The sequence below is a fragment of the Oncorhynchus kisutch genome, unplaced genomic scaffold (genome assembly GCF_002021735.2).
Source record: "Oncorhynchus kisutch isolate 150728-3 unplaced genomic scaffold, Okis_V2 Okis03b-Okis08b_hom, whole genome shotgun sequence".
In the NCBI taxonomy this organism is placed as follows: domain Eukaryota; kingdom Metazoa; phylum Chordata; class Actinopteri; order Salmoniformes; family Salmonidae; genus Oncorhynchus; species Oncorhynchus kisutch.
In genome coordinates this window covers 19,151,270-19,176,138 of record NW_022261980.1, presented here as the reverse complement: position 1 = coordinate 19,176,138, position 24,869 = coordinate 19,151,270, and the positions used below count along the sequence as shown (strand labels likewise).

Here is a 24,869-nt window from a genome sequence, read left to right as displayed (position 1 = left end):
CTTAATTTCTCAGATGTCAAATTATATTTCAACAAAAAATTTTTGCAGGAATGCTAATCTCATCTGTTTCTGACAACAGAAATGATTTCAGATCAATCTGAGATGGTGGGTGTCAAAATCCTCTTTGTGCTTTTTGAGGTGGAATGACCTGGTAACCAAACAGTAGTTTAAAAAAATATATTGTAAAGACATTGTATCAAGATGAGAATAACAGGAAGACATTGTATCAACATGAGAATAACAGATATACATTGTATCAACATGAGAATTACAGGAAGGCAATATGTCTGTCATATTTGATAGGCTCTACCATGAAGAGTCCATTTGAGGTGTTGCAGAAGACCGAGGATGGCAATGTGATTGGCTCAGGACAGAACCACCTGATCAGCAGTCGCCAATGGGAGGACCAGGACGCTGTGTTTAAGTCTGTATACAGGAAGTACATGGTTACTAACCCCAGCAACACTACAGACCCAGAAGACAGACCCAGGTAAACACTACAGTTGAATGAGAGTGGTTAGTCTTAAAATCCTCAGATTGTAATGATAACAGAAAATAAGACCTGACAGGGCCCTGTGTCCTCAGTCTGAATCAGACTATACCCAGACAGCTACTGATGATCTGTTAGGGCCCTGTGTCCTCAGTTTGAATCAGACTATACCCAGACAGCTACTGATGATCTGTTAGGGCCCTGTGTCCTCAGTCTGAATCAGACTATACCCAGACAGCTACTGATCATCAGTTGAATCATCTAGTCTGTTGAATCATGATTTCCTAGTGAGCCTCTTGTTTTTCCAGCCTCTCGTATCAGTGAGGTATCCAGGGGGTTGGGAAAAAGGAAAGCTTCCGTTTCAAAATTGGACAATAAGGAAGTTGTTGATTGATAATGAGAGGATTCATCTGGCCTGGGCGGCCGTGTAAGGAAGTTGTTGATTGCTAATAAAAGGATTAATCTGGCCTGGGCGGCCCTGTCAGGAAGTTGTTGATTGATAATGAGAGGATTAATCTGGCCTGGGCGACCGTGTAAGGAAGTTGTTGATTGATAATGAGAGGATTAATCTGGCCTGGGCGACCGTGTAAGCGTGTTTTGTACCTGGTGAAGTTGATTCGTTTTGGAACCAGGCTGCCTCCCGGGTGGGAGCCAGGTGCCCTGCTCTGTCCCACAGCGGAGTCAGATCAAAACACAAGTGATGTAATTAACCACAGTAGTTATTAGTATGATTCTGTGTTTTCACATTACAAAAGTTATTTATTTTGATAAAAACACTTTATCTGCCTTCCCACTGAAAACTAGTTCTAAAATCCAAACATGTATTTTATGCAAAAGAGATGTATGTTTCTGGATGATGCACCATGCTGCCTTGTTGACAACATGACCGAGTGATGCAGATTACTGTTCCATTTGAGAAGGGCCACCGACCGGTGCGCCTCGGCTCAGCATAATGGAATCCGCCCATTGCTTGCCTTTGGACTTCAATCACTCCATCATGAGCTCATGTTGACATCGACTTTAGACTTGGAAATGAAAGGTGCACTAGTGTTGTAACCGTGGAGATGACATGTTAGTGTTGTAACCATGGAGATTCTGTGTTTGAAGCTGTGTGACCAGTCACTTCCTGCTTCCTGGAGGTCTGTTTCCTGTCCTGGGAGGAGTTAAGCCTCAGACAGGTGGGTTAAGACAATTTAACAAATGTTTTTTCATTACATTTTAATATCATGAATTTGTTTTTAAATATTTTATTGATGCCATCAGTTCTGTATTTAAATCTTGAATTGATGCCATGGGTTCTGTATTTAAATCTTGAATTGATGCCATGGGTTCTGTTGCAGATTGAGATCGACAACACATAAAATATCAATTTTATCCACTCTTAAATCAAATGTTTTTATCTTACTCTCTTCTTAGAAGCATCCCTTCTATTTGTAGTAAAATACATCCCCTTTATCAAATTAAAATCAAATGTATTTATAAATCACTTTTTACATCAGCAGATGTCACTAAGTGCTATACAGAAACCCTGCCTAAAACAACAAGTAATGCAGATGTAGAAGCACTGTGGCTAGGAAAAACTTCCTAGAAAGGCAGGAACCTAGGAAGAAACCTAGAGAGGAACCAGGCTCTGAGGTGTGGCCAGTCCTCTTCTGGCTGTGCCGGGTGGAGATTTTAAGAGTACATGGCCATTAAGGTCAGATTGTTCTTCAAGATGTTCAAACATTCATAGATGACCAGCAGGGTCAAATAATAATCGCAGTGGTTGTAGAGTGTTCAACATGTCAGTACCTCAGGAGTAAATGTGAGTTGGCTTTTCATAGCCGAACATTCAGAGGTTGAGACAGCAGGTCTGGAACAAGGTAACACACCTGGTGAACAGGTCAGGGTTCCATAGCCGCAGGCAGAACAGTTGAAACTGGAGCAGCAGCATGGCCAGATGGACTGGGGACAGCCAGGAGTCATCAGGCCAGGTAGTCCATGCTAGCACTAGCGTAATATGATCACATTTTCTGGTTCTAGTGAAGATTCTAGCAGCCGTGTTTAGCAATAACTGAAGTTTATTTAGTGATTTATCTGGGTAGCAGGAGAGTAGAGCATTGCAGTAGTCTAATCTAGAAATGACAAAAGCATGAATTAGCTGCATCATTTTTGGAGAAAAAAAATCTGAATTTTGCCCTCCCGGGTGGCGCAGTGGTCTAAGGCACTACATCGCAGTGCTAGCTGTGCCACCAGAGATTCTGGGTTCAAGCCCATTGGGCGGTGCACAATTGGCCCAGCGTTGTCTGAGTTAGGGAGGGTTTGGCTGGCAGGAATATCCTTGTCTCATCGCGCACTAGCGACTCCTGTGGCGGGCCGGGCGCAGTGCACGCTGACCAGGTCGCCAACTATTTTGTCCAAGTTTAAAAGTAAAACATTTGCCGCCATCCACTTCCTTATGTCTGAAACACAGGCTTCCAGGGTAGGCAATTTTGGTGCTTAACCATGTTTCATCGAAATGTCCAGCTGTGTGTCATCCGTATAGCAGTAAAAGTTGACATTGTGTTTCTGAATGACATCACCAAGAGGTAGAATATATAGTGAAAACAATAGTAGTCCTAAAATGTAACCTTGAGGAACACCGAAACTTACCATTGATTTGTCAGAGGACAAACCATCCACAGCGACGAACTGATAACATCTAAACCAGGCAAGAATTTGTCCCTGCAGATCAATTAGGCTTTCCAAAAGAATGTGGTGATCGATGGTGTCAAAAGCAGCACTGAGGTCTAGGAGCATGAGGACAGATGCAGAGCCTGGGTCTGACGGCATTTAAAAGTCAATTTACTCAGTACAGAGTTCAGTGTGTCAAATTGGAGGGCCTGTTGTCCGGACTTCTGGCAGTCTATATGGGGGTGCCACAGGTTTCAATTCTCGGGCCGACTCTTTTCTCTGTATACATCAATGATGTCGCTCTTGCTGCTGGTGATTCTCTGATCCACCTCTACGCAGACGATACCATTCTGTATACTTCTGTCCCTTCTTTGGACACTATGTTAACTAACCTCCAAATGAGCTTCAATGCCATACAACTCTCCTTCCGTGGCCTCCAACTGCTTTTAAATGCAAGTAAAACAAAATGCATGCTCTTCAACCGATCGCTACCAGCACCTGCCCGCCGGTCCAGCATCACTACTCTGGAGGGTTCTGACTTAGAATATGTGGACATCTACAAATACCTAGGTGTCTGGTTAGACTGTAAACTCTCCTTCCAGACTCACATTAAGCATCTCCAATCCAAAATTAAATCTAGGATCGGCATCCTATTTCGCAACAAAGCATCCTTCACTCATACTGCCACACACACCCTCGTAAAACGGGCTATCCACCGATCCTAGACTTCGGCGATGTCATTTACAAAATAGCCTCCAACACTCTACTCAGCAAATTGGATGCAGTCTATCACAGTGCCACCCGTTTTGTCACCAAGGCCCCATATACTACTGTTGTGTCTTTGGCTATGCCGGATTAAGTGATATGAAATGCTATTCTATAAGATATTTTCTCTGTAATTAATATTACCTGATTGAGCTAATCATGTAAATGTAATTAACTAGAAAGTCGGGGCACCACAAAATAATATTTATAGAGCTGTTATCTTCCGAATAAACTCTTAAAGACCTAGTAATATTTTACATCAATAGCAGTCAATATAAATCGTCACCTTATTTCAGTCTCATCTGAAAGTTCATGAACCCTGGCTAACAAGTTGAATCAGCAATACAAAATTGGGTTTATTTGTTAACTATTTACTAAATAGGGGTGGCAGGGTAGCCTAGTGGTTAGAGCGTTGGACTAGTAGAAGTACTCCAGATATAACAAACTGACCCTAGCCCCCCGACACATAAACTACTGCAGCATAAATACTGGAGGCTGAGACAGGACAACATGATGCTGCCATCCCCGTGCTTCACGGTTGGGATGGTGTTCTTCGGCTTGCAAGCCTCTCCCTTTTTCCTCCAAACATACCGATGGTCATTATGGCCAAACAGTTCTATTTTTGTTTCATCAGACCAGAGGACATTTCTCCAAAAAGTACAATCCTTTCGCGCCCAGGCTCTGTCGTAACCAGCCGCGACCGGGAGGTCCGTGGGGCGACGCACAATTGGCCTAGCGTCGTCCGGGTTAGGGAGGGCTTGGTCGGTAGGGATGTCCTTGTCTCATCGCGCACCAGCGACTCCTGTGTTTCCTCCGACACATTGGTGCGGCTGGCTTCCGGGTTGGATGCGCGCTGTGTTAAGAAGCAGTGCAGCTTGGTTGGGTTGTGTATTGGAGGATGCGTGACTTTCAACCTTCGTCTCTCCCGAGCCCGTACGGGAGTTGTAGCGATGAGACAAGATAGTAGCTACTAAAAACAATTGAATACAAAGAAATTGGGGAGGAAAAGGGGTAAAAAAAAAAAGAAAATGTGCAGTTGCTAACCGTAGTCTAGCTTTTTTTATGGCGGTTTTGAAGCAGCGGCTTCTTCCTTGCTGAGCAGCCTTTCAGGTTATGTCGATATAGGACTTGTTTTACTGTGGATATAGATACTTTTGTACTTTTGTACCTGTTTCCTCCAGCATCTTCACAAGGTCCTTTGCTGTTGTTCTGGGATTGATTTGCACTTTTTGCACAAAGTACGTTCATCTCTAGGAGACAGAACGCCTCTCCTTCCTGAGTGGTATGACGGCTGCGTGGTCCCATGGTGTTTATACTTGCGTACTATTGTTTGTACTTATGAACGTGGTACCTTCAGGCGTTTGGAAATTGCTCCCAAGGATGAACCAGACTTGTGGAGGTCTACAATAGTTTTTTCTGAGGTCTTGGCTGATTTATGATTTCTTTTGATTTTCCCATGATGTCAAGCAAAGAGGCACTGAGTTTGAAGGTAGGCCTTGAAATATATCCACAGGTACACCTCCAATTGACTCAAATTATGTCAATTAGCCTATCAGAAGCTTCTACAGCCATGACATCATTTTCTGGAATTTTCCAAGCTTTTTAAAGGCATAGTCAACTTAGTGTATGTAACTTCTGACCCACTGGAATTGTGATACAGTGAAATAATCTGTCTATAAACAATTGTTGTGTAACGATTCTCGTCCTCTTCTGAGGAGACGTAGTAAGAAGGATCGGAGGACCAATGAGCAGCGTGGTCAGTGTCCATATTGTATTTATTATATGAACACAAAACAAAAACGAGAACGAAACGAAACAGTCCTGAACGGTGAAATACAAAACACAGAGCAGAAAATAATCAAACACGAAACACAGGTGAAAAAAGGCTACCAAAGTATGATTCTCAATCAGAGACAACTAACGACACTAGAAACTAGAAAACCAAACATAGACAACCCACCCAACTCACGCCCTGACCATACTAAAACAAAGACATAATAAAAGAACTAAGGTCAGAACGTGACATGTTGGAAAAATTACTTGTGTCATACACAAGTAGATGTCCTAACCGACTTGCCAAAACTATAGTTTGTTAACAAGACATTTGTGGTGGATGAAAAACGAGTTTTAATGATTCCAACCTAAGTGTATGTAAACTTCCAACGTATTATTTGCCTCGAAGCGAGCAAGCGAGCATAGAAGTAGTTTTCCCTTTGTAGTCTGTAATGGTTTGCATGCCCTGCCACATCCGACGAGCGTCAGAGCCGGTGTCGTACGATTCAATCTTAGTCCTATATTGACGCTTTGCTGGTTGTCGGAGGGCATATTGGGATTTGTTATCAGCTTCCGGGTTAGAGTCCCGCTTCTTGAAAGCGGCAGCTCAAGCCTTTAGCTCAGTGCGGATGTTGCCTGTAATCTATGGCTTCTGGTTGGGGTATGTACGTACTGTCACTGTGGGGACGACGTCATCAATGCACTTATTGATAAAGCCAATGTCTGTGGTGGTATACTCCTCAATGCCATCGGAGGAATCCCGGAACATATTCCTGTCTGTACTAGCAAAACATTCCTGTAGCTTAGCATCTGCTTCATCTGACCACTTTTTTATAGACCGAGTCACTGGTGCTTCCTGCTTTAATTCTTATATTATTATGCGTAGGTCATCGATTTTATTTTTCTCTGCCTTCTCGTCATGCAAATGACGGATCTGGGCCTGTTCCCGGGAAAACAGTATGTCATTCACGTCAGGCTCGTTAAAGGAAAGGTATTCTGCCAGTTCGTGGTCAATAATCGCAGTTCTGATGTCCAGAAGTTATTTTTGGTTATAAGAAATGGTAGCAGCAACATTATGTACAAAATAAGTTTAAAAAATAAATGACAAACAACGCAAAGAAAGAAACAAAAAAACACAATTGGATAGGAACATGTAAAATGTGTCTTCACTATTATTGTTCAATGTAGTAAAAATAAAGGCAAACCTTGAATGAGTAGGTGTGTCAACCTTTGACTGGTACTGTAGGCCGATAGTTAAAACAAATCCAGGTAAAAGTTAGACTTTTTCAAGAGAGGCTTTATTACCGCCACTTTTTAGTGAGTTTGGTTCACATCCGACAGTTAGGGAGCCATTTATTATGTTCAACAGAGGAGGGCCAAGCACAGGAAGCAGCTCTTTCACTAGTTTAGTTTAGGGTCCACAATGCAGCTAGAAGGTATGACTATTTTCATGAATTGGTCAAGAGATACTATTGTTCCTTGGTCCAGGCAGTTTATTTTTATTTCACTAGGCAAGTCAGTTAAGATCACATTCTTATTTACAGTGACAGCCTAGGAGCAGTGGGTTAACTGCCTTGTTCAGGGGCAGAACGACAGAGTTTTACCTTTCGGTTACTGGCCCAATGCTCTAACCACTAGGCTACCTGCCACCCCAGTTCAGTGATACTATTAAACTATTGGTCCTAGGTCCTGGCAGTTCAGATCAGACTCAGGACAACTGATTCCATGTCGCCTGTCTGTCTCTCTCTCCAGGAGGAGTGGCTGTAGCTGTGTGTCTGTGGTGGAGCGGCAGACACAATCTGCTGCAGTACTTACTGTGTAAAGCTCCCAGAGACAAACCAGGTAGGTTGGGGGTCATTTAGTCACATGTACTATGCGATAACAATAGGATCTGTGATGTTAAAAAAGATCCTGAGTTTGTATTCAAGTGTCTGATCTAGGATCAGTTTTATCATTGAGATTATTACAAATATAATTACATGGACAGGGGGGAACTGATCCTAGACTCTGAAAGGCTTTATGAATACAGGCCCTTCTACTGTATGTCAGTATATTACCAGAATGTTCTGGGTGTAGTATATGTTCATGACCAGCAGGAGGCCAGCAGTGTTGCAGCTTTAAAAATGTTTATGAAAAAAAATGTTTTTACCTTTATTTAACTAGACAAGTCAGTTAATAAGAACACATTCTTATTTACAATGACGGCCTACCAGGGAACAGTGGGTTTATTGCCTTGTTCAGGGGCAGAACGACAGAACGATTTTTACCTTGTCAGCTCGGGGATTCAACCCAGCAACCTTTCAGTTACTGGCCCAACGCTCTAACCGCTAAGCTACCTGCCGCCCCAAAAGTAGCTTCTCATCATGTTGTCTCTTTGTTCCAGACCCGGAGCCCAAGCCTGATGCGTTGTGGCCTAATGCCCAGGAGATCCTGTGTTCTGCTGTTAGCAGCTGTACTAGACACATAACTCTGGGACTGGTTACTGGACTGGTCACTGTCTGGGACAGACACTTAGGTGAGTTCACTGTGCACACAGTTACCTAAATGTTACACTAAATATCTGTGTGGCCCTTTCTGAAAAGACTGCGCATGCACAATAATGTTGAGATTGATGAAGTGTCCAGTTCTAAATCAGACCTTTGGTAAACCTGTGTACGCGTGAACGAGCATTAAAACTCTGCTTGGAAAACAATAACACCCTCATTTGCTGTGTGCTTTGGAAGTATTGGAATTAGGCCAAGACAGTATCTAAGGAAATATCAATTGATGGTGAACTTGATCATGTCTTTGGAGGGGTTGGCATGTTTCCTTTTGCACTGACATTTATTTTGCACTGACATTTGCTGTAGCCTATCTGTCTGTTTCTGAAAGACTAAAATAATTGCACTGTCACGCCTTGGTCATTGTATTTTGTGTTTTCGTTATATATTTGGTCAGGCCAGGGTGTGACAGGGGTTTATGTTATTGTATTTCGTATTGGGGTTTGTAGTATTTGGGATCGCGGCTGATTAGGGGTGTTGTATAGGCTTGGCTGCCTGAGGCGGTTCTCAATCAGCAGTCAGGTGATTCTCGTTGCCTCTGATTGGGAACCGTATTTAGGTAGCCTGAGTTTCGCTTTGTATTTCGTGGGTGATTGTTCCTGTCTCTGTGTAGTGTTCACCAGATAGGCTGTATTAGGTTGGTGGGTGATTGTTCCTGTCTCTGTGTAGTGTTCACCAGATAGGCTGTATTAGGTTGGTGGGTGATTGTTCCTGTCTCTGTGTAGTATCACCAGATAGGCTGTATTAGGTTGGTGGGTGATTGTTCCTGTCTCTGTGTAGTGTTCACCAGATAGGCTGTATTAGGTTGGTGGGTGATTGTTCCTGTCTCTGTGTAGTGTTCACCAGATAGGCTGTATTAGGTTGGTGGGTGATTGTTCCTGTCTCTGTGTAGTGTTCACCAGATAGGCTGTATTAGGTTGGTGGGTGATTGTTCCTGTCTCTGTGTAGTGTTCACCAGATAGGCTGTATTAGGTTGGTGGGTGATTGTTCCTGTCTCTGTGTAGTGTTCACCAGATAGGCTGTATTAGGTTGGTGGGTGATTGTTCCTGTCTCTGTGTAGTGTTCACCAGATAGGCTGTATTAGGTTGGTGGGTGATTGTTCCTGTCTCTGTGTAGTGTTCACCAGATAGGCTGTATTAGGTTGGTGGGTGATTGTTCCTGTCTCTGTGTAGTGTTCACCAGATAGGCTGTATTAGGTTGGTGGGTGATTGTTCCTGTCTCTGTGTAGTATCACCAGATAGGCTGTATTAGGTTGGTGGGTGATTGTTCCTGTCTCTGTGTAGTGTTCACAAATACAGTTTGAATTCAAGAATGTTTTGTCTCGGCCTTAGGCCTATACATCACGGTGGCAAGGCATATGAACTAACAGGTTATAGAGCAAACAACGCAACACAGGTTGGAATATGGCTTTTATTTCTGTCTTGGCTTCCCCAGTGATTTTACCCAGGCATCGCTACTGGTTCCACCTGATGGCGAAACTGGAGTTGCATCGCATCTGCTTCATGCACAAATTCATGTTGTTTCCATGACCAGAGAAAGGGTAGTGGTGCATGGGTAAATTACAACCTATGTTTTGTGATGAATTTTGTTTGCTCTGTAATCTGTTTGTTCATATGCCACCGTGGTATATAGGCCTAAGGCGGAGACAATAAGAAGACATAGTGGCTGAATAAAGAGAGCAACCTCTGTCCGGTGGAGTCCACAAAGCATATTGCATGTAACAAACAGTTACATGACCTACAACACGGTCAAGCAAGTTAATGTTACCGCAAGTCACAAAGAAAACAGGAGCTGCCTCCGGCACCTACTGGTAGAGAAACGCCAACGCCAATCCTCCTCTCTTTCATGTTGACGAAACGGTCTATGACTCTGTCATACAGTACACACTTTTATTTTGTTGTCCAAGGTTACCTGGCTAAAATGCTTGCTCGCTAGCCTAACTTCCTTTCATGGGCAAGTTAGCTAGTTTAATGAAAAGCATGAACTGGTGCACACCCAGAGAAAATGATTTAGTGTAGAGGTGCTGATTAACGGAGAATAACCTGGAAGCTATGAAAACAAAGACAGTTGCACACTCCATATACAGTGGGGAGAACAAGTATTTGATACACTGCAGATTGCAGGTTTATAGGTAATGAGTGGAGAACAGGAGGGCTTCTTAAAGAAAAACTAACAGGTCTGTGAGAGCCGTAATTCTTACTGGTTGGTAGGTGATCAAATACTTATGTCATGCAATAAAATGCAAATGAATTACTTAAAAATCCTAATGTGATTTTCTGGATTTTTGTTTTAGATTCCATCTCTCACAGTTGAAGTGTACCTCTGATAAAAATTACAGACCTCTACATGCTTTGTAAGTAGGAAAACCTGCAAAATGGGCAGTGTATCAAATATTTGTTCTCCCCACTGTATATATAAAACCTCCCAGTAACTTTTTGGGTAAAAAACAACCAACGTAGGGCCTCCAGAGTGACGCAGTGCACGCTGTCACGGTTGCCAGGTGCACGGTGTTTCCTCCGACACATTGGTGCGGCTGGCTTCCGGGTTAAGTTGGCATTGTGTCAAGAAGCAGTGCGGCCTGGTTTGGTTGTATTTCGGAGGATGCACGGCTCTCGACCTTTGCCTCTCCTGAGCCGTATGGGAGTTGCAGCGATGAGACACGACTGTAACTTCCAATTGGGTACCATGAAAAAGGGGTTAAAATAAAATAGATGGGGCCTCCCGGGTGGTCTAGGGGACTGCATCACAGCGCTAGCTGTGCCACCAGAGAATCTGGGTTCAGCCCAGGCTCTGTCGCAGCCGGCCGCGACCGGGAGGTCCGTGGGGACTGCATCACAGCGCTAGCTGTGCCACCAGAGACTCTGGGTTCAGCCCAGGCTCTGTCGCAGCCGGCCGCGACACAATTGGCCTAGCATCGTCCGGGTTAGGGAGGGCTTGGCCGGTAGGGATATCCTTGTCTCATCGTGCACCAGTGACTCCTGTGGCGGGCCAGGCGCAGTGCATGCTAACTAAGGTCGCCAGGTGCACTGTGTTTCCTCTGACACATTGGTGTGGCTGGCTTCCAGGTTGGATGCGCGCTGTGTTAACCTCTAGCGTCGAGCAATCCCGTATCCGGGAGCGTAATCATAGCCTCAAGCTCATTACCATAACGCAACGTTTCCTATTCATGAAAATCGCAAATGAAATAAATATATTCAAACACAAGCTTAGCCTTTTGTTAACAACACTGTCATCTCAGATTTTCAAAATATGCTTTAACCAAAGCTACACAAGCATTTGTGTAAGAGTATTGATAGCCTAGCATAGCATTAAGCCTAGCATTCAGCAGGCAACATTTTCACAAAAACAAGAAAAGCATTCAAATAAAATCATTTACCTTTGAAGAACTTCGGATGTTTTCAATGACGAGACTCTCAGTTAGATAGCAAATGTTCAGTTTTTCCAAAAAGATTATTTGTGTGAGAGAAATAGCTCCGTTTTGTTCATCACGTTTGGCTAAGAAAAAAAATGAAAATGCAGTCACTTACAACGCCAAACTTTTTTTCCAAATGAGCTCCATAATATTGACAGAAACATGGCAAACGTTGTTTAGAATCAATCCTCAAGGTGTTTTTCACATATCTATTCGATAATCTATCAGTGGTGGCAGCTGGCTTCTCATCAGAAGACAACGGAAAAATACTGCAGCTGGAGATTACGCAATAATTGCGACGGAGGACACCAAGCGACCACCTGGTAAATGTAGTCTCTTATGGTCAATCTTCCAATGATATGCCTACAAATACGTTACAATGCTGCAGACACTTTGGGGAAAACGTGGAAAAGGTAAGCTGACTCCTAGCTCCTCCACAGCCATATAAGGAGTCATTGCCATGAGGCGGTTTGAAAAAATGCGGCACTTCCTGATTGTATTTTTATCTGTTTTTTTTCTGGAACATCAGTTCTGTGGCACTCACAGACAATATCTTTGCAGTTTTGGAAACGTCAGAGTGTTTTCTTTCCAAAGCTGTCAATTATATGCATAGTCGAGCATCTTTTCGTGACAAAATATCTTGTTTAAAACGGGAACGTTTTTCATCCAAAAATTAAAAGAGCGCCCCCTATATCGAAGAAGTTAAGAAGCAGTGCGGCTTGGTTGGGTTGTGTTTCGGAGGACGCATGGCTTTCGACCTTCGTCTCTCCCGAAGGTTTATTTAAAAATAAAAATGTTTCGGCATCACTGCTTTCTTCAGGGTCAGAAGAAGTCACAGTGATGCTGAAACAACATTGGTGTTTTTTTTACCCAATAAATTACTGGGAGGTTATATAGAGTGTGCAACTCTTTGTTTTGATAGCCAACGTTAGCTAGTTAACATTAGCCTTCTGCATATTCAACTTCCATCCTCTCAGTCCAGGGGCAAAAACAATGTATGAATTAATAGTTGGATCTGAATCGTCCTTATAATCATTGGCCAGTACGGAAAATTAAGTAAAACCACAAGTCCAAATCGCTATCGCCATCCATTGCTAATTTAGGAAAGGGACAATTTTTGCTAGCTAGTGTTGGATTCGAAATTTTTAACATTGAGCTATTAAAGACATGATAGATCAGACGCATAGTATATTAAGAAGTGAGATCTGTAGAAAAACAGAGTGGCTGTGGGAATGTACTGGGTGGACGGGAGGAGATCAAAGGATTGCTATAGGGGAGACAGAAGGAGGGGTTGAGGTCAGGAGGTGGGGTCAGATCCCCTGAAGGGAGTAATAAGGGTTTAGTATCCTGTTACCCTCTTCCTGTGGAACCATAAGGATTGGAGAGAAGGAGGAGTGTCTTAAGGGGAATATATATATATATATACCTGCGATGGGAGAAATGTTGGGTTGTCTGAATTACAGCTGTAAAGACACTCTGGGAAGAATTAAACTTGGTTAAGCTTCTCTAGTGTCCGTGAGTTATTTACTCTGAAAAATAAGAACCAAACACTAGCCACCGGAGGACAACAAGGCAACGAGATACAACAATTCAAGTTGTTTCTGTCAATGACGTATTGCTCTCGATGTGATGTAATTGGAGTGAAGCCAAAACCAAACTGGCTTCCCTTGAAACTTTTCTCTATATATTTTTTTGGTGTGCCAGGACCATTCACAGTTCAGCTCAACGCTGATTGGCTATTATTATTGTAATGGAGACGCAGGGAGTCAGGAAGCAGGTGCAGTTGGTGTGTTTAAAAGGAACGCATCTAAACATGAAAAAAGGAAACAATACTCCCTAATGGGTGATACAGCAGAGTACTAGATAAAGAGGAAGTAATCATTGTGTGATGAAGTCCAGGTATGCCTCATGATGGGTCGCAGTTGTGCGTAATGATTGTTGCCAGGGCCGGGGGTTAGGAGACAGGCAACGCCGAGCACTGGAGCAGAAGTATGTAAACTGCCGACCAACTGTACTCTGCCCAGGGAACTGGGCCACTACCCCTGTCGGTCCTGTCAGTGACTCCTCAGGAACCTCCCCAGCTCCTGATTGGTCCTCTCCACCTGCTCTTTGGACTGAAGCCAGTACGTTGACTGTGACCCCCAACTTCTCCATGAAGGCTCTCCATACGTACTCCTTATGTACTCCAGGTTCCAATGGTCAATGAGGATGAGAAACGGGTCCGTGGTTCCCTCCAGCCAGTGTCTCCACTCGTCTAATGCAACTTCCCCACCAGGAGCTCCCTGTCACCGACGTCATAGTTCCTTTCTGCAGGAGACAGTTTTTTAGAGTAGTATGCACATGGATAAAATTTTTGTGGATTACCTTGATGGTGTGACAGGACAGCCCCCACTCCCACTTCTGAGGTGTCCACCTCCACCACGAAGGGCAACGTAGGATCTGGGGGTTTCAGCAACGGGGCAGAGGTGAAACGCCCCTTCAGTAGGCGTAAGGCCTCATCAGCAGCAGAACTCCACACCAACTTCCGGAGGACCACCTTTAAGGAGAGAGTTGAGAGCAGAGGTGATGGAGCTTCCTGATGAAGCGGTGGTGGAAGTTGGCAAACCCCCAACATTTATGTAGTCCCTTTATGGTGGTTGGGACTGGCCATGACCTGACTGCATCGACCTTCCTCTCCTCCAGAACCACTCCCTGCGGGCTGATCCGATATCCCAAGAAGGAACTGGCACTTCTCCGCTTTGATATACTGATGGTTCTCCAGGAGGCGTTCCAGGACATCTTGGATGTGGGCGACGTGATCATCCAAGTTGGCTGAGTAGATCAGGATGTCATCGATATACACAACCACCTGATGCCCAGGCATGTCCCAGAACACCTCGTTAACAAATGCCTGGAACACCGACGGAGTGCCCAGACATCATGCTGAAGGCCGTCTTCCATTCATCCCCCTCCCGGATGAGGATGAAATTGTAGGCCTCCGCAGGTCCAACTTAATAAAAAAATGAGCCCCACGGAGCAGTTTGGTCGGCCGGCAAAAACAGGAGGGGCTAACGGTACTTGGTGGTGATGGCATTGAGACCTCTGTAGACAATACACAGAGAAAGACCCCCCTCCTTCTTGGCCACGAAGAAGAAATCTGCCGACACAGGGCAGGTGGATGGGCTGATGAAACCCTGTTGGAGGGCCTCCATAGCCTTGGTTTGAGCCCCTGACAGGGGGTTGATGCGGCTGCGCAGAGTCTGTAAGCAGGTTGATGGAACAGTCCCAGATGCGATGAGGAGGGAGACAGGTGGTGCGGGTCTTGGACAAAACCTCCCTGAGATCCTGGTAAACTGGTAAAACTCACATCTCAACTGACGTGGAACCACAAGGTCTTCTGTCATCCGGGTGCCCAGGCAGTGATCTCCTTTCTTGACCAGGAGATGGTGGGGTCGTGGTGTTAGAGCTACCGGAGGCCGTTGTGTGTAATGATGGGTTGCCTGGGACGATGGTTAGATCGGCGACGTTGAGCGCCAGAGTGGGAGTAGACGTGACAATTATATACTTTTTTTTTTTATCAATGGAGGCCAAGTGCTTGCTGGCTTCCTTTGCAATGCTATCGGCGGCAACAATGTCATACTTTTTGACCAGACCGCAACAGATAGTTGGCCTACACATAAAGAGACAGAAGGGCGCTGTTTCGCTCGCTTGGATGCTTTTTCCGGTGAGATACATTCAGCCTCATGCGAATTGAAGGAGAATTATGAAACAGAGAGAGAAAAAAGATCATTGTTTTTTTTTCTTGGTACATTTTTGGGGAAGCTTGGCTTCCCTTGGCTTCCATGAATACACACCACTGGTTGTAAATAATAGTACAAATGCAGGGTTATCGATACACTTTTGCTATTCATTCGTTGCAGCTGCAGCAAGAGTGGAAGTAGAGAAGCACATTTTATGTTTTGTAATAAAGTTGAATAAAAACAGTGTTGACAGTAATGAATAAAAACAGTGTTGACAGTGGTGAATAAAAACAGTGTTGACAGTGGTGAATAAAAACAGTGTTGACAGTGGTGAATAAAAACAGTGTTGACAGTGGTGAATAAAAACAGTGTTGACAGTAGTGAATTAAAACAGTGTTGACAGTGGTGAATAAAAACAGTGCTGACAGTGGAGAATAAAAACAGTGTTGACAGTAATGAAAAAAACTTAAACATGAATTCACTCATAAAAACAGCAGCACTTTACTGTAGTCTTTCTCTGATCATGGTTTAAAAGTTATGAGATCTTATGTAGGCTAGTATCAAACTTTGCTGTGGCAGGGATCGTGGAAGCTGTAGGCTAGTATCAAACCTTGCTGTGGCCGGGATCGTGGAAACTTTAGGCTAGTATCAAACCTTGCTGTGGCCGGGATCGTGGAAGCTGTAGGCTAGTATCAAACCTTGCTGTGGCCGGGATCGTGGAAGCTGTAGGCTAGTATCAAACCTTGCTGTGGCCGGGATCGTGGAAGCTTTAGGCTAGTATCAAACCTTGCTATGGCCGGGATCGTGGAAGCTGTAGGCTAGTATCAGACTTTGCTGTGGCCGGGATCGTGGAAGCTGTAGGCTAGTATCAAACCTTGCTGTGGCCGGGATCGTGGAAGCTGTAGGCACGGTGATTTGAGCTATCCGATTGGCCAGCGTCACTCAATTTAGCTACAGACCTTCCGGGTAGGCGGAGTTTGTCTTTTCAGACAAATTAAAGGGTTAAAATGGGAACACTGTCTACCCAGAGCGCAGGGCTTCTGAATCAAGTGCACCTACCGCCAACATGGCTTCTGAATCAAGTGCACCTATCGTCAACAGGGCTTTTGAATCAAGTGCACCTATCGTCAACAGGGCTTTTGAATCAAGTGCACCTACCGTCAACAGGGCTTCTGAATCAAGTGCACCTATAGGAATAAAAACAAAAAGGAGTGCAAGTCTTTATCGTTGGCTTTTCTACCGAAATGTTTGGTGGTCGACTAGGAATGAAGATCGGCCAGTCGATTGACCGGTTGGTGACCATTGGTCTAAAGTTTGCGTGAGGATAAGCACATTCTCATATTTTATATTTTATTTAACTGTTATTTAATATCAAGTTCAGTTTTTATGAATGCCAACTTCTGCCTGAACCAGTGCATGTTTTGGGATATATTTTGATGCATATGCAACGTTTCTAAATGAGGGCCTTGGTAAAAAGCACACAACCATAATATTTCAAAGTAATGTTTTCTTATTTCTTTGTTTGGTTTACCTCAGTTGTAAGTTTCCATTTCATATGTACAGACCCTGGAGCCTATTTCTTATCTGTGTAAGGACCTAGCTGGGCTGTAGGGATTTATTTCCTAATTGGATTAAGTGAATATGACTATGTGCAGTAAGTCTCTCATCTCTCTCCTCCATTATGTAGGTCTTCCTCTGTCTGTTGTCTCAGTGGAAGCAGACAGTGTGTTCAGCAGCATAATATTTGTGGATTACTGGTCTAGTACGGCTACTGAGGATGCCCTACACAGCCAGGGTCCGAACCACAGCAGCACACAGGTCCATCTACTGGTCACCTGTAAGAGTGGAGCATGTCATCGAGTCGACGCAGGAAGAGGACTGGACTCTCATAATGTCACACAACTATCAGAAAGGTTTACAGTATTCTGTTCTACACAAGGTTAACTTGAATAACCCATACCAAGTTACATTACATAAGCATTGATAGAAACATGATGCAGAGCTCTATAACTTCCTGTCTCCTATCTGTCAGACCATCAGATCCAGACTGTTTCCCCTCCCTCTATAACTTCCTGTCTACTATCTTTCAGACCATCAGATCCAGGGTGTTTCCCCTCCCTCTATAACTTCCTGTCTACTATCTTTCAGACCATCAGATCCAGGCTGTTTCCCCTCCCTCTATAACTTCCTGTCTCTCCTGTCAGACCATCAGATCCAGGCTGTTTCCCCTCCCTCTATAACTTCCTGTCTACTATCTTTCAGACCATCAGATCCAGGCTGTTTCCTCTCCCTCTATAACTTCCTGTCTACTATCTTTCAGACCATCAGATCCAGGCTGTTTCCCCTCCCTCTATAACTTCCTGTCTCTCCTGTCAGACCATCAGATCCAGGCTGTTTCCCCTCCCTCTATAACTTCCTGTCTCTCCTGTCAGACCATCACATCCAGGCTGTTTCCTCTCCCTCTATAACTTCCTGTCTACTATATTTCAGACCATCAGATCCAGGCTGTTTCCCCTCCCTCTATAACTTCCTGTATATTATCTTTCAGACCATCAGATCCAGGCTGTTTCCCCTCCCTCTATAACTTCCTGTCTACTATCTTTCAGACCATCAGATCCAGGCTGTTTCCCCTCCCTCTATAACTTCCTGTCTACTATCTTTCAGACCATCAGATCCAGGCTGTTTCCCCTCCCTCTATAACTTCCTGTCTACTATCTTTCAGACCATCAGATCCAGGCTGTTTCCCCTCCCTCTATAACTTCCTGTCTACTATCTTTCAGACCATCAGATCCAGGCTGTTTCCCCTCCCTCTATAACTTCCTGTCTACTATCTTTCAGACCATCAGATCCAGGCTGTTTCCTCTCCCTCTATAACTTCCTGTGTACTATCTGTCTACTATCTGTCAGACCATAAGATCCAGGCTGTTTCCCCTCCCTCTATAACTTCCTGTCTACTATCTTTCAGACCATCAGATCCAGGCTGTTTCCCCTCCCTCTATAACTTCCTGTCTCTCCTGTCAGACCATCAGATCCAGGCTGTTTCCCCTCCCTCTATAACTTCCTGTCTACTATCTTTCAGACCATCAGATCCAGGCTGTTTCTCCTCCCTCTATAACTTCCTGTCTCTCCTGTCAGACCATCAGATCCAGGCTGTTTCCCCTCCCTCTATAACTTCCTGTCTACTATCTTTCAGACCATCAGATCCAGGCTGTTTCCCCTCCCTCTATAACTTCCTGTCTACTATCATTCAGACCATCAGATCCAGGCTGTTTCCCCTCCCTCTATAACTTCCTGTCTCTCCTGTCAGACCATCAGATCCAGGCTGTTTCCCCTCCCTCTATAACTTCCTGTCTACTATCTGTCAGACCATCAGATCCAGGCTGATTCCCCTCCCTCTATAACTTCCTGTCTCTCCTGTCAGACCATCAGATCCAGGCTGTTTCCCCTCCCTCTATAACTTCCTGTCTACTATCTTTCAGACCATCAGATCCAGGGTGTTTCCCCTCCCTCTATAACTTCCTGTCTCTCCTGTCAGACCATCAGATCCAGGCTGTTTCCCCTCCCTCTATAACTTCCTGTCTACTATCTTTCAGACCATCAGATCCAGGCTGTTTCTCCTCCCTCTAACTTCCTGTCTCTCCTGTCAGACCATCAGATCCAGGCTGTTTCCCCTCCCTCTATAACTTCCTGTCTACTATCTTTCAGACCATCAGATCCAGGCTGTTTCTCCTCCCTCTAACTTCCTGTCTCTCCTGTCAGACCATCAGATCCAGGCTGTTTCCCCTCCCTCTATAACTTCCTGTCTACTATCTTTCAGACCATCAGATCCAGGCTGTTTCCCCTCCCTCTATAACTTCCTGTCTACTATCTTTCAGACCAGCAGATCCAGGCTGTTTCCCCTCCCTCTATAACTTCCTGTCTCTCCTGTCAGACCATCAGATCCAGGCTGTTTCCCCTCCCTCTATAACTTCCTGTCTACTATCTTTCAGACCATCAGATCCAGGCTGTTTCTCCTCCCTCTATAACTTCCTGTCTCTCCTGTCAGACCATCAGATCCAGGCTGTTTCCCCTCCCTCTATAACTTCCTGTCTACTATCTGTCAGACCATCAGATCCAGGCTGATTCCCCTCCCTCTATAACTTCCTGTCTCTCCTGTCAGACCATCAGATCCAGGCTGTTTCCCCTCCCTCTATAACTTCCTGTCTACTATCTTTCAGACCATCAGAACCAGGGTGTTTCCCCTCCCTCTATAACTTCCTGTCTCTCCTGTCAGACCATCAGATCCAGGCTGTTTCCCCTCCCTCTATAACTTCCTGTCTACTATGTTTCAGACCATCAGATCCAGGCTGTTTCCCCTCCCTCTATAACTTCCTGTCTACTATCTTTCAGACCATCAGATCCAGGCTGTTTCCCCTCCCTCTATAACTTCCTGTCTACTATGTTTCAGACCATCAGATCCAGGCTGTTTCCCTGTGGTGACTGCTGCTGTTCCGTTCCTCCAGCGCCTGGTAAACCAGCTTTATAATGTTGACTCTCTCTGGCCACCAGGTCCATCTCTCAGTCTCATTAGATGTTGTGATGCTGGACTAGTGTGTTTCTCTGTTTCACTGTCGTCTATCCATGACAGACCATCACTACTCCTATCTTCTCTTACTACTCCTATCTTAGTTATCTTATCGTACGACTCCTATCTTAGGAGAATTCAACCTTACAGTGACATGCTTACTTACAAGCCCTTAACCAACAATGCAGTTTTAAGAAATATACAAGAAAAAAGTATGAAATAAAAGTAACAAATTAAAGAGCAGCAGTAAAATAACAAAAGCGAGGCTATATACAGGGTGGGGGGGGGGGGGTTGGCAGTACAGAGTCAATGTGGAGGCTATATACAGGGGGTACCAGTACAGAGTCAATGTGGAGGCTATATACAGGGGGTACCGGTACAGAGTCAATGTGGAGGCTATATACAGGGTGGGGGGGGGGGGGGTTGGCAGTACAGAGTCAATGTGGAGGCTATATACAGGGGGTACCGGTACAGAGTCAATGTGGAGGCTATATACAGGGGGTACCGGTACAGAGTCAATGTGGAGGCTATATACAGGGTGGGGGGGGGGGGTTGGCAGTACAGAGTCAATGTGGAGGCTATATACAGGGTGGGGGGGGGGGGTTGGCAGTACAGAGTCAATGTGGAGGCTATATACAGGGGGTACCAGTACAGAGTCAATGTGGAGGCTATATACAGGGTGGGGGGGGGGGGGTTGGCAGTACAGAGTCAATGTGGAGGCTATATACAGGGGGTACCAGTACAGAGTCAATGTGGAGGCTATATACAGGGTGGGGGGGGGGGGGTTGGCAGTACAGAGTCAATGTGGAGGCTATATACAGGGGGTACCAGTACAGAGTCAATGTGGAGGCTATATACAGGGGGTACCGGTACAGAGTCAATGTGGAGGCTATATACAGGGTGGGGGGGGGGGGGTTGGCAGTACAGAGTCAATGTGGAGGCTATATACAGGGGGTACCGGTACAGAGTCAATGTGGAGGCTATATACAGGGGGTACCGGTACAGAGTCAATGTGGAGGCTATATACAGGGTGGGGGGGGGGGGTTGGCAGTACAGAGTCAATGTGGAGGCTATATACAGGGTGGGGGGGGGGGGTTGGCAGTACAGAGTCAATGTGGAGGCTATATACAGGGGGTACCAGTACAGAGTCAATGTGGAGGCTATATACAGGGGGTACCGGTACAGAGTCAATGTGGAGGCTATATACAGGGTGGGGGGGGGGGGGTTGGCAGTACAGAGTCAATGTGGAGGCTATATACAGGGGGTACCGGTACAGAGTCAATGTGGAGGCTATATACAGGGGGTACCGGTACAGAGTCAATGTGGAGGCTATATACAGGGTGGGGGGGGGGGGTTGGCAGTACAGAGTCAATGTGGAGGCTATATACAGGGGGTACCGGTACAGAGTCAATGTGGAGGCTATATACAGGGGGTACCGGTACAGAGTCATTGTGGATGCTATATACAGGGGGTACCGGTACAGAGTCAATGTGGAGGCTATATACAGGGGGTACCAGTACAGAGTCAATGTGGAGGCTATATACAGGGTGGGGGGGGGTTGGCAGTACAGAGTCAATGTGGAGGCTATATACAGGGTGGGGGGGGGGGGTGGCAGTACAGAGTCAATGTGGAGGCTATATACAGGGGGTACCAGTACAGAGTCAATGTGGAGGCTATATACAGGGTGGGGGGGGGGGGGTTGGCAGTACAGAGTCAATGTGGAGGCTATATACAGGGTGGGGGGGGGGTGGCAGTACAGAGTCAATGTGGAGGCTATATACAGGGGGTACCAGTACAGAGTCAATGTGGAGGCTATATACAGGGGGTACCGGTACAGAGTCAATGTGGAGGCTATATACAGGGGGTACCGGCGCAGAGTCATTGTGGATGCTATATACAGGGGGTACCGTTACGGAGTCAATGTGGAGACTATATACAGGGGGTACCAGTACAGAGTCAATGTGGAGGCTATATACAGGGGGTACCGGTACAGAGTCAATGTGGAGGCTATATACAGGGGGTACCGGTACAGAGTCAATGTGGAGGCTATATACAGGGGGTACCGGTACAGAGTCATTGTGGATGCTATATACAGGGGGTACCGTTACGGAGTCAATGTGGAGACTATATACAGGGGGTACCAGTACAGAGTCAATGTGGAGGCTATATACAGGGGGTACCGGTACAGAGTCAGTGTGGAGGCTATATACAGGGGGTCCCAGGACAGAGTCAATGTGGAGGCTATATACAGGGGGTCCCAGGACAGAGTCAATGTGGAGGCTATATACAGGGGGTACCGGTACAGAGTCAAGGTGGAGGCTATATACAGGGGGTACCGGTACAGAGTCAAGGTGGAGGCTATATACAAGGTGTACTGGTACAGAGTCAATGTGGAGGCTATATACAGGGTGTACCGGTACAGAGTCAATGTGGAGACTATATACAGGGGATACCGGTACAGAGTCAATGTGGAGGCTATATACAGGGGGTACTGTTACGGAGTCAATGTGGAGGCTATATACAGGGGGTACCGGTACAGAGTCAATGTGGAGGCTATATACAGGGTGTACCGGTACAGAGTCATTGTGGATGCTATATACAGGGGGTACCGTTACGGAGTCAATGTGGAGACTATATACAGGGGGTACCGGTACAGAGTCAATGTGGAGGCTATATACAGGGGGTACCGGTACAGAGTCAATGTGGAGGCTATATACAGGGGGTACCGTCACGGAGTCAATGTGGAGGCTATATACAGGGGGTACCGGTACAGAGTCAATGTGGAGGCTATATACAGGGGGTACCGGTACAGAGTCAATGTGGAGGCTATATACAGGGGGTACCGGTACAGAGTCAATGTGGAGGCTATATACAGGGGGTACCGTCACGGAGTCAATGTGGAGGCTATATACAGGGGGTACCGGTACAGAGTCAATGTGGAGGCTATATACAGGGGGTACCGGTACAGAGTCAATGTGGAGACTACAGTGGAGAGAACAAGTATTTGATACGCTGACGATTTTGCAGGTTTTCCTACTTACAAAGCATGTAGAGGTCTGTAATTTTTATCATAGGTACACTTCATCTGTCAGAGACGGAATCTAAAACAAAAATGCAGAAAATCACATTGTATGATTTTTAAGTAATTAAGTTGCATTTCCACAATGTGGATACAAAACATCTGGGGTTTGGATCATTGTGGAGTGACACTTAAATACATTTCTCTAACTCTCCTATTTTATCTGACATGATCTGACTCTGCTGTTGTTTCTGATGGTCCCTGGGAAACAGGCTCTGATCATGTTTCTGATGGTCCCTGGTAAACAGGCTCTGCTGATGTTTCTGATGGTCCCTGGTTAACAGGCTCTGATCATGTTTCTGATGGTCCCTGGTTAACAGGCTCTGATCATGTTTCTGATGGTCCCTGGTAAACAGGCTCTGCTGATGTTTCTGATGGTCCCTGGTTAACAGGCTCTGATCATGTTTCTGATGGTCCCTGGTTAACAGGCTCTGATCATGTTTCTGATGGTCCCTGGTTAACAGGCTCTGATCATGTTTCTGATGGTCCCTGGTTAACAGGCTCTGATCATGCAGAGGAATGGGAAGATCCTCCTCCAAGACATGGTAGACAGGAGAGTAGTGTGCTGCTTCTCCCTCCCAGACACTCATCTCCTGGCCAATCCCTGGAATCCTGTGTTTCTACTGGACCCCACACAGCAGTCTCTGCTCATACCAGGTACTGGAACAATATAGTGTATCTTGAAAGCATATTTTATACATATTTTAATCTAGATTATTTCTGGATTTAGTTTAGTGCTGAGTTGAGGATGACAACGTTTAAGACAACAGGATTCTAATATCCCAGAACTCTTTGCAACAATATGATCAGTTATGGTAGTAAGTAATGTTGCTGGTAGATAGTAATGTTGCTAGTAGATAGTAATGTTGCTGGTAGATAGTAATGTTGCTGGTAGTTAGTAATGTGGCTGGTAGTTAGTAATGTTCCTGGTTGTTAGTAATGTTGCTGGTAGATAGTAATGTTGCTGGTAGATAGTAATGTTGCTGGTAGATAGTAATGTGGCTGGTAGTTAGTAATGTTGCTGGTAGTTAGTAATGTCGCTGGTAGTTAGTAATGTTGCTGGTAGATAGTAATGTTGCTGGTAGATATAAATGTTGCTGGTAGTTAGTAATGTTGCTGGTAGTTAGTAGCGGCTCTGTAGTTAGTAATGTTGCTGGTAGTTAGTTGTGGCTCTGTAGTTAGTAATGTTGCTGGTAGTTAGTAGTGGCTCTGTAGTTAGTAATGTTGCTGCTAGTTAGTAATGTTGCTGGTAGTTAGTAGTGGCTCTGTAGATAGTAATGTTGCTGGTAGTTAGCAATGTTGGTGGTAGTTAGTATTGTTGCTGGTAGATAGTAATGTTGCTGGTAGTTAGTAATGTTGCTGGTAGATAGTACCGGCTCTGGTAGATAGTAATGTTGCAAGTAGTTAGTAAAGTTGCAGGTAGATAGTAACTGCTCTGGTAGTTAGTAATGTTGCTGGTAGATAGTAATGCTGCTGGGTGATAGTAATGTTGCTGGTAGTTAGCAATGTTGGTGGTAGATAGTACCGGCTCTGGTAGATAGTAATGTTGCAAGTAGTTAGTAAAGTTGCTGGTTGTTAGTAAAGTTGCTGGTACACCTGCATTGCTTGCTGTTTGGGGTTTTAGGCTGGGTTTCTGTACAGCACTTTGAGATATCAGCTGATGTACGAAGGGCTATATAAATAAATTTGATTTGATTTGATTTGGTACATAGTAATGTTGCTGGTAGATAGTAAAGGCTCTGGTAGATAGTAACGGCTCTGGTAGATAGTAATGTTGCTAGTAGTTAGTAAAGTTGCTGGTAGATAGTAAAGTTACTGGTAGTTAGTAATGTTGCTGGTAGTTAGTAATGTTGCTAGTAGTTAGTAATGTTGCAG

At 45.0% G+C, this 24,869-nt stretch overlaps 1 protein-coding gene across 6 annotated transcripts in view; it reads left to right on the top strand.

Annotated features, from left to right (window-relative positions):
• LOC109883161 (WD repeat-containing protein 93) overlaps positions 1-24,869 on the top strand; it is a 51,959-nt gene that overhangs the window by 18,028 nt on the left and 9,062 nt on the right. For 4 of the 6 annotated variants that reach the window (XM_031812463.1, XM_031812464.1, XM_031812465.1 and 1 more), the window contains exons 7-13: positions 304-490; positions 1,598-1,668; positions 7,433-7,522; positions 8,064-8,195; positions 17,039-17,264; positions 19,799-19,859; positions 23,495-23,651. In XM_031812463.1, the coding sequence (XP_031668323.1) occupies positions 304-490; positions 1,598-1,668; positions 7,433-7,522; positions 8,064-8,195; positions 17,039-17,264; positions 19,799-19,859; positions 23,495-23,651 (924 nt within the window). The other 2 variants (XM_031812468.1, XM_031812469.1) reach the window with 2 other exon arrangements.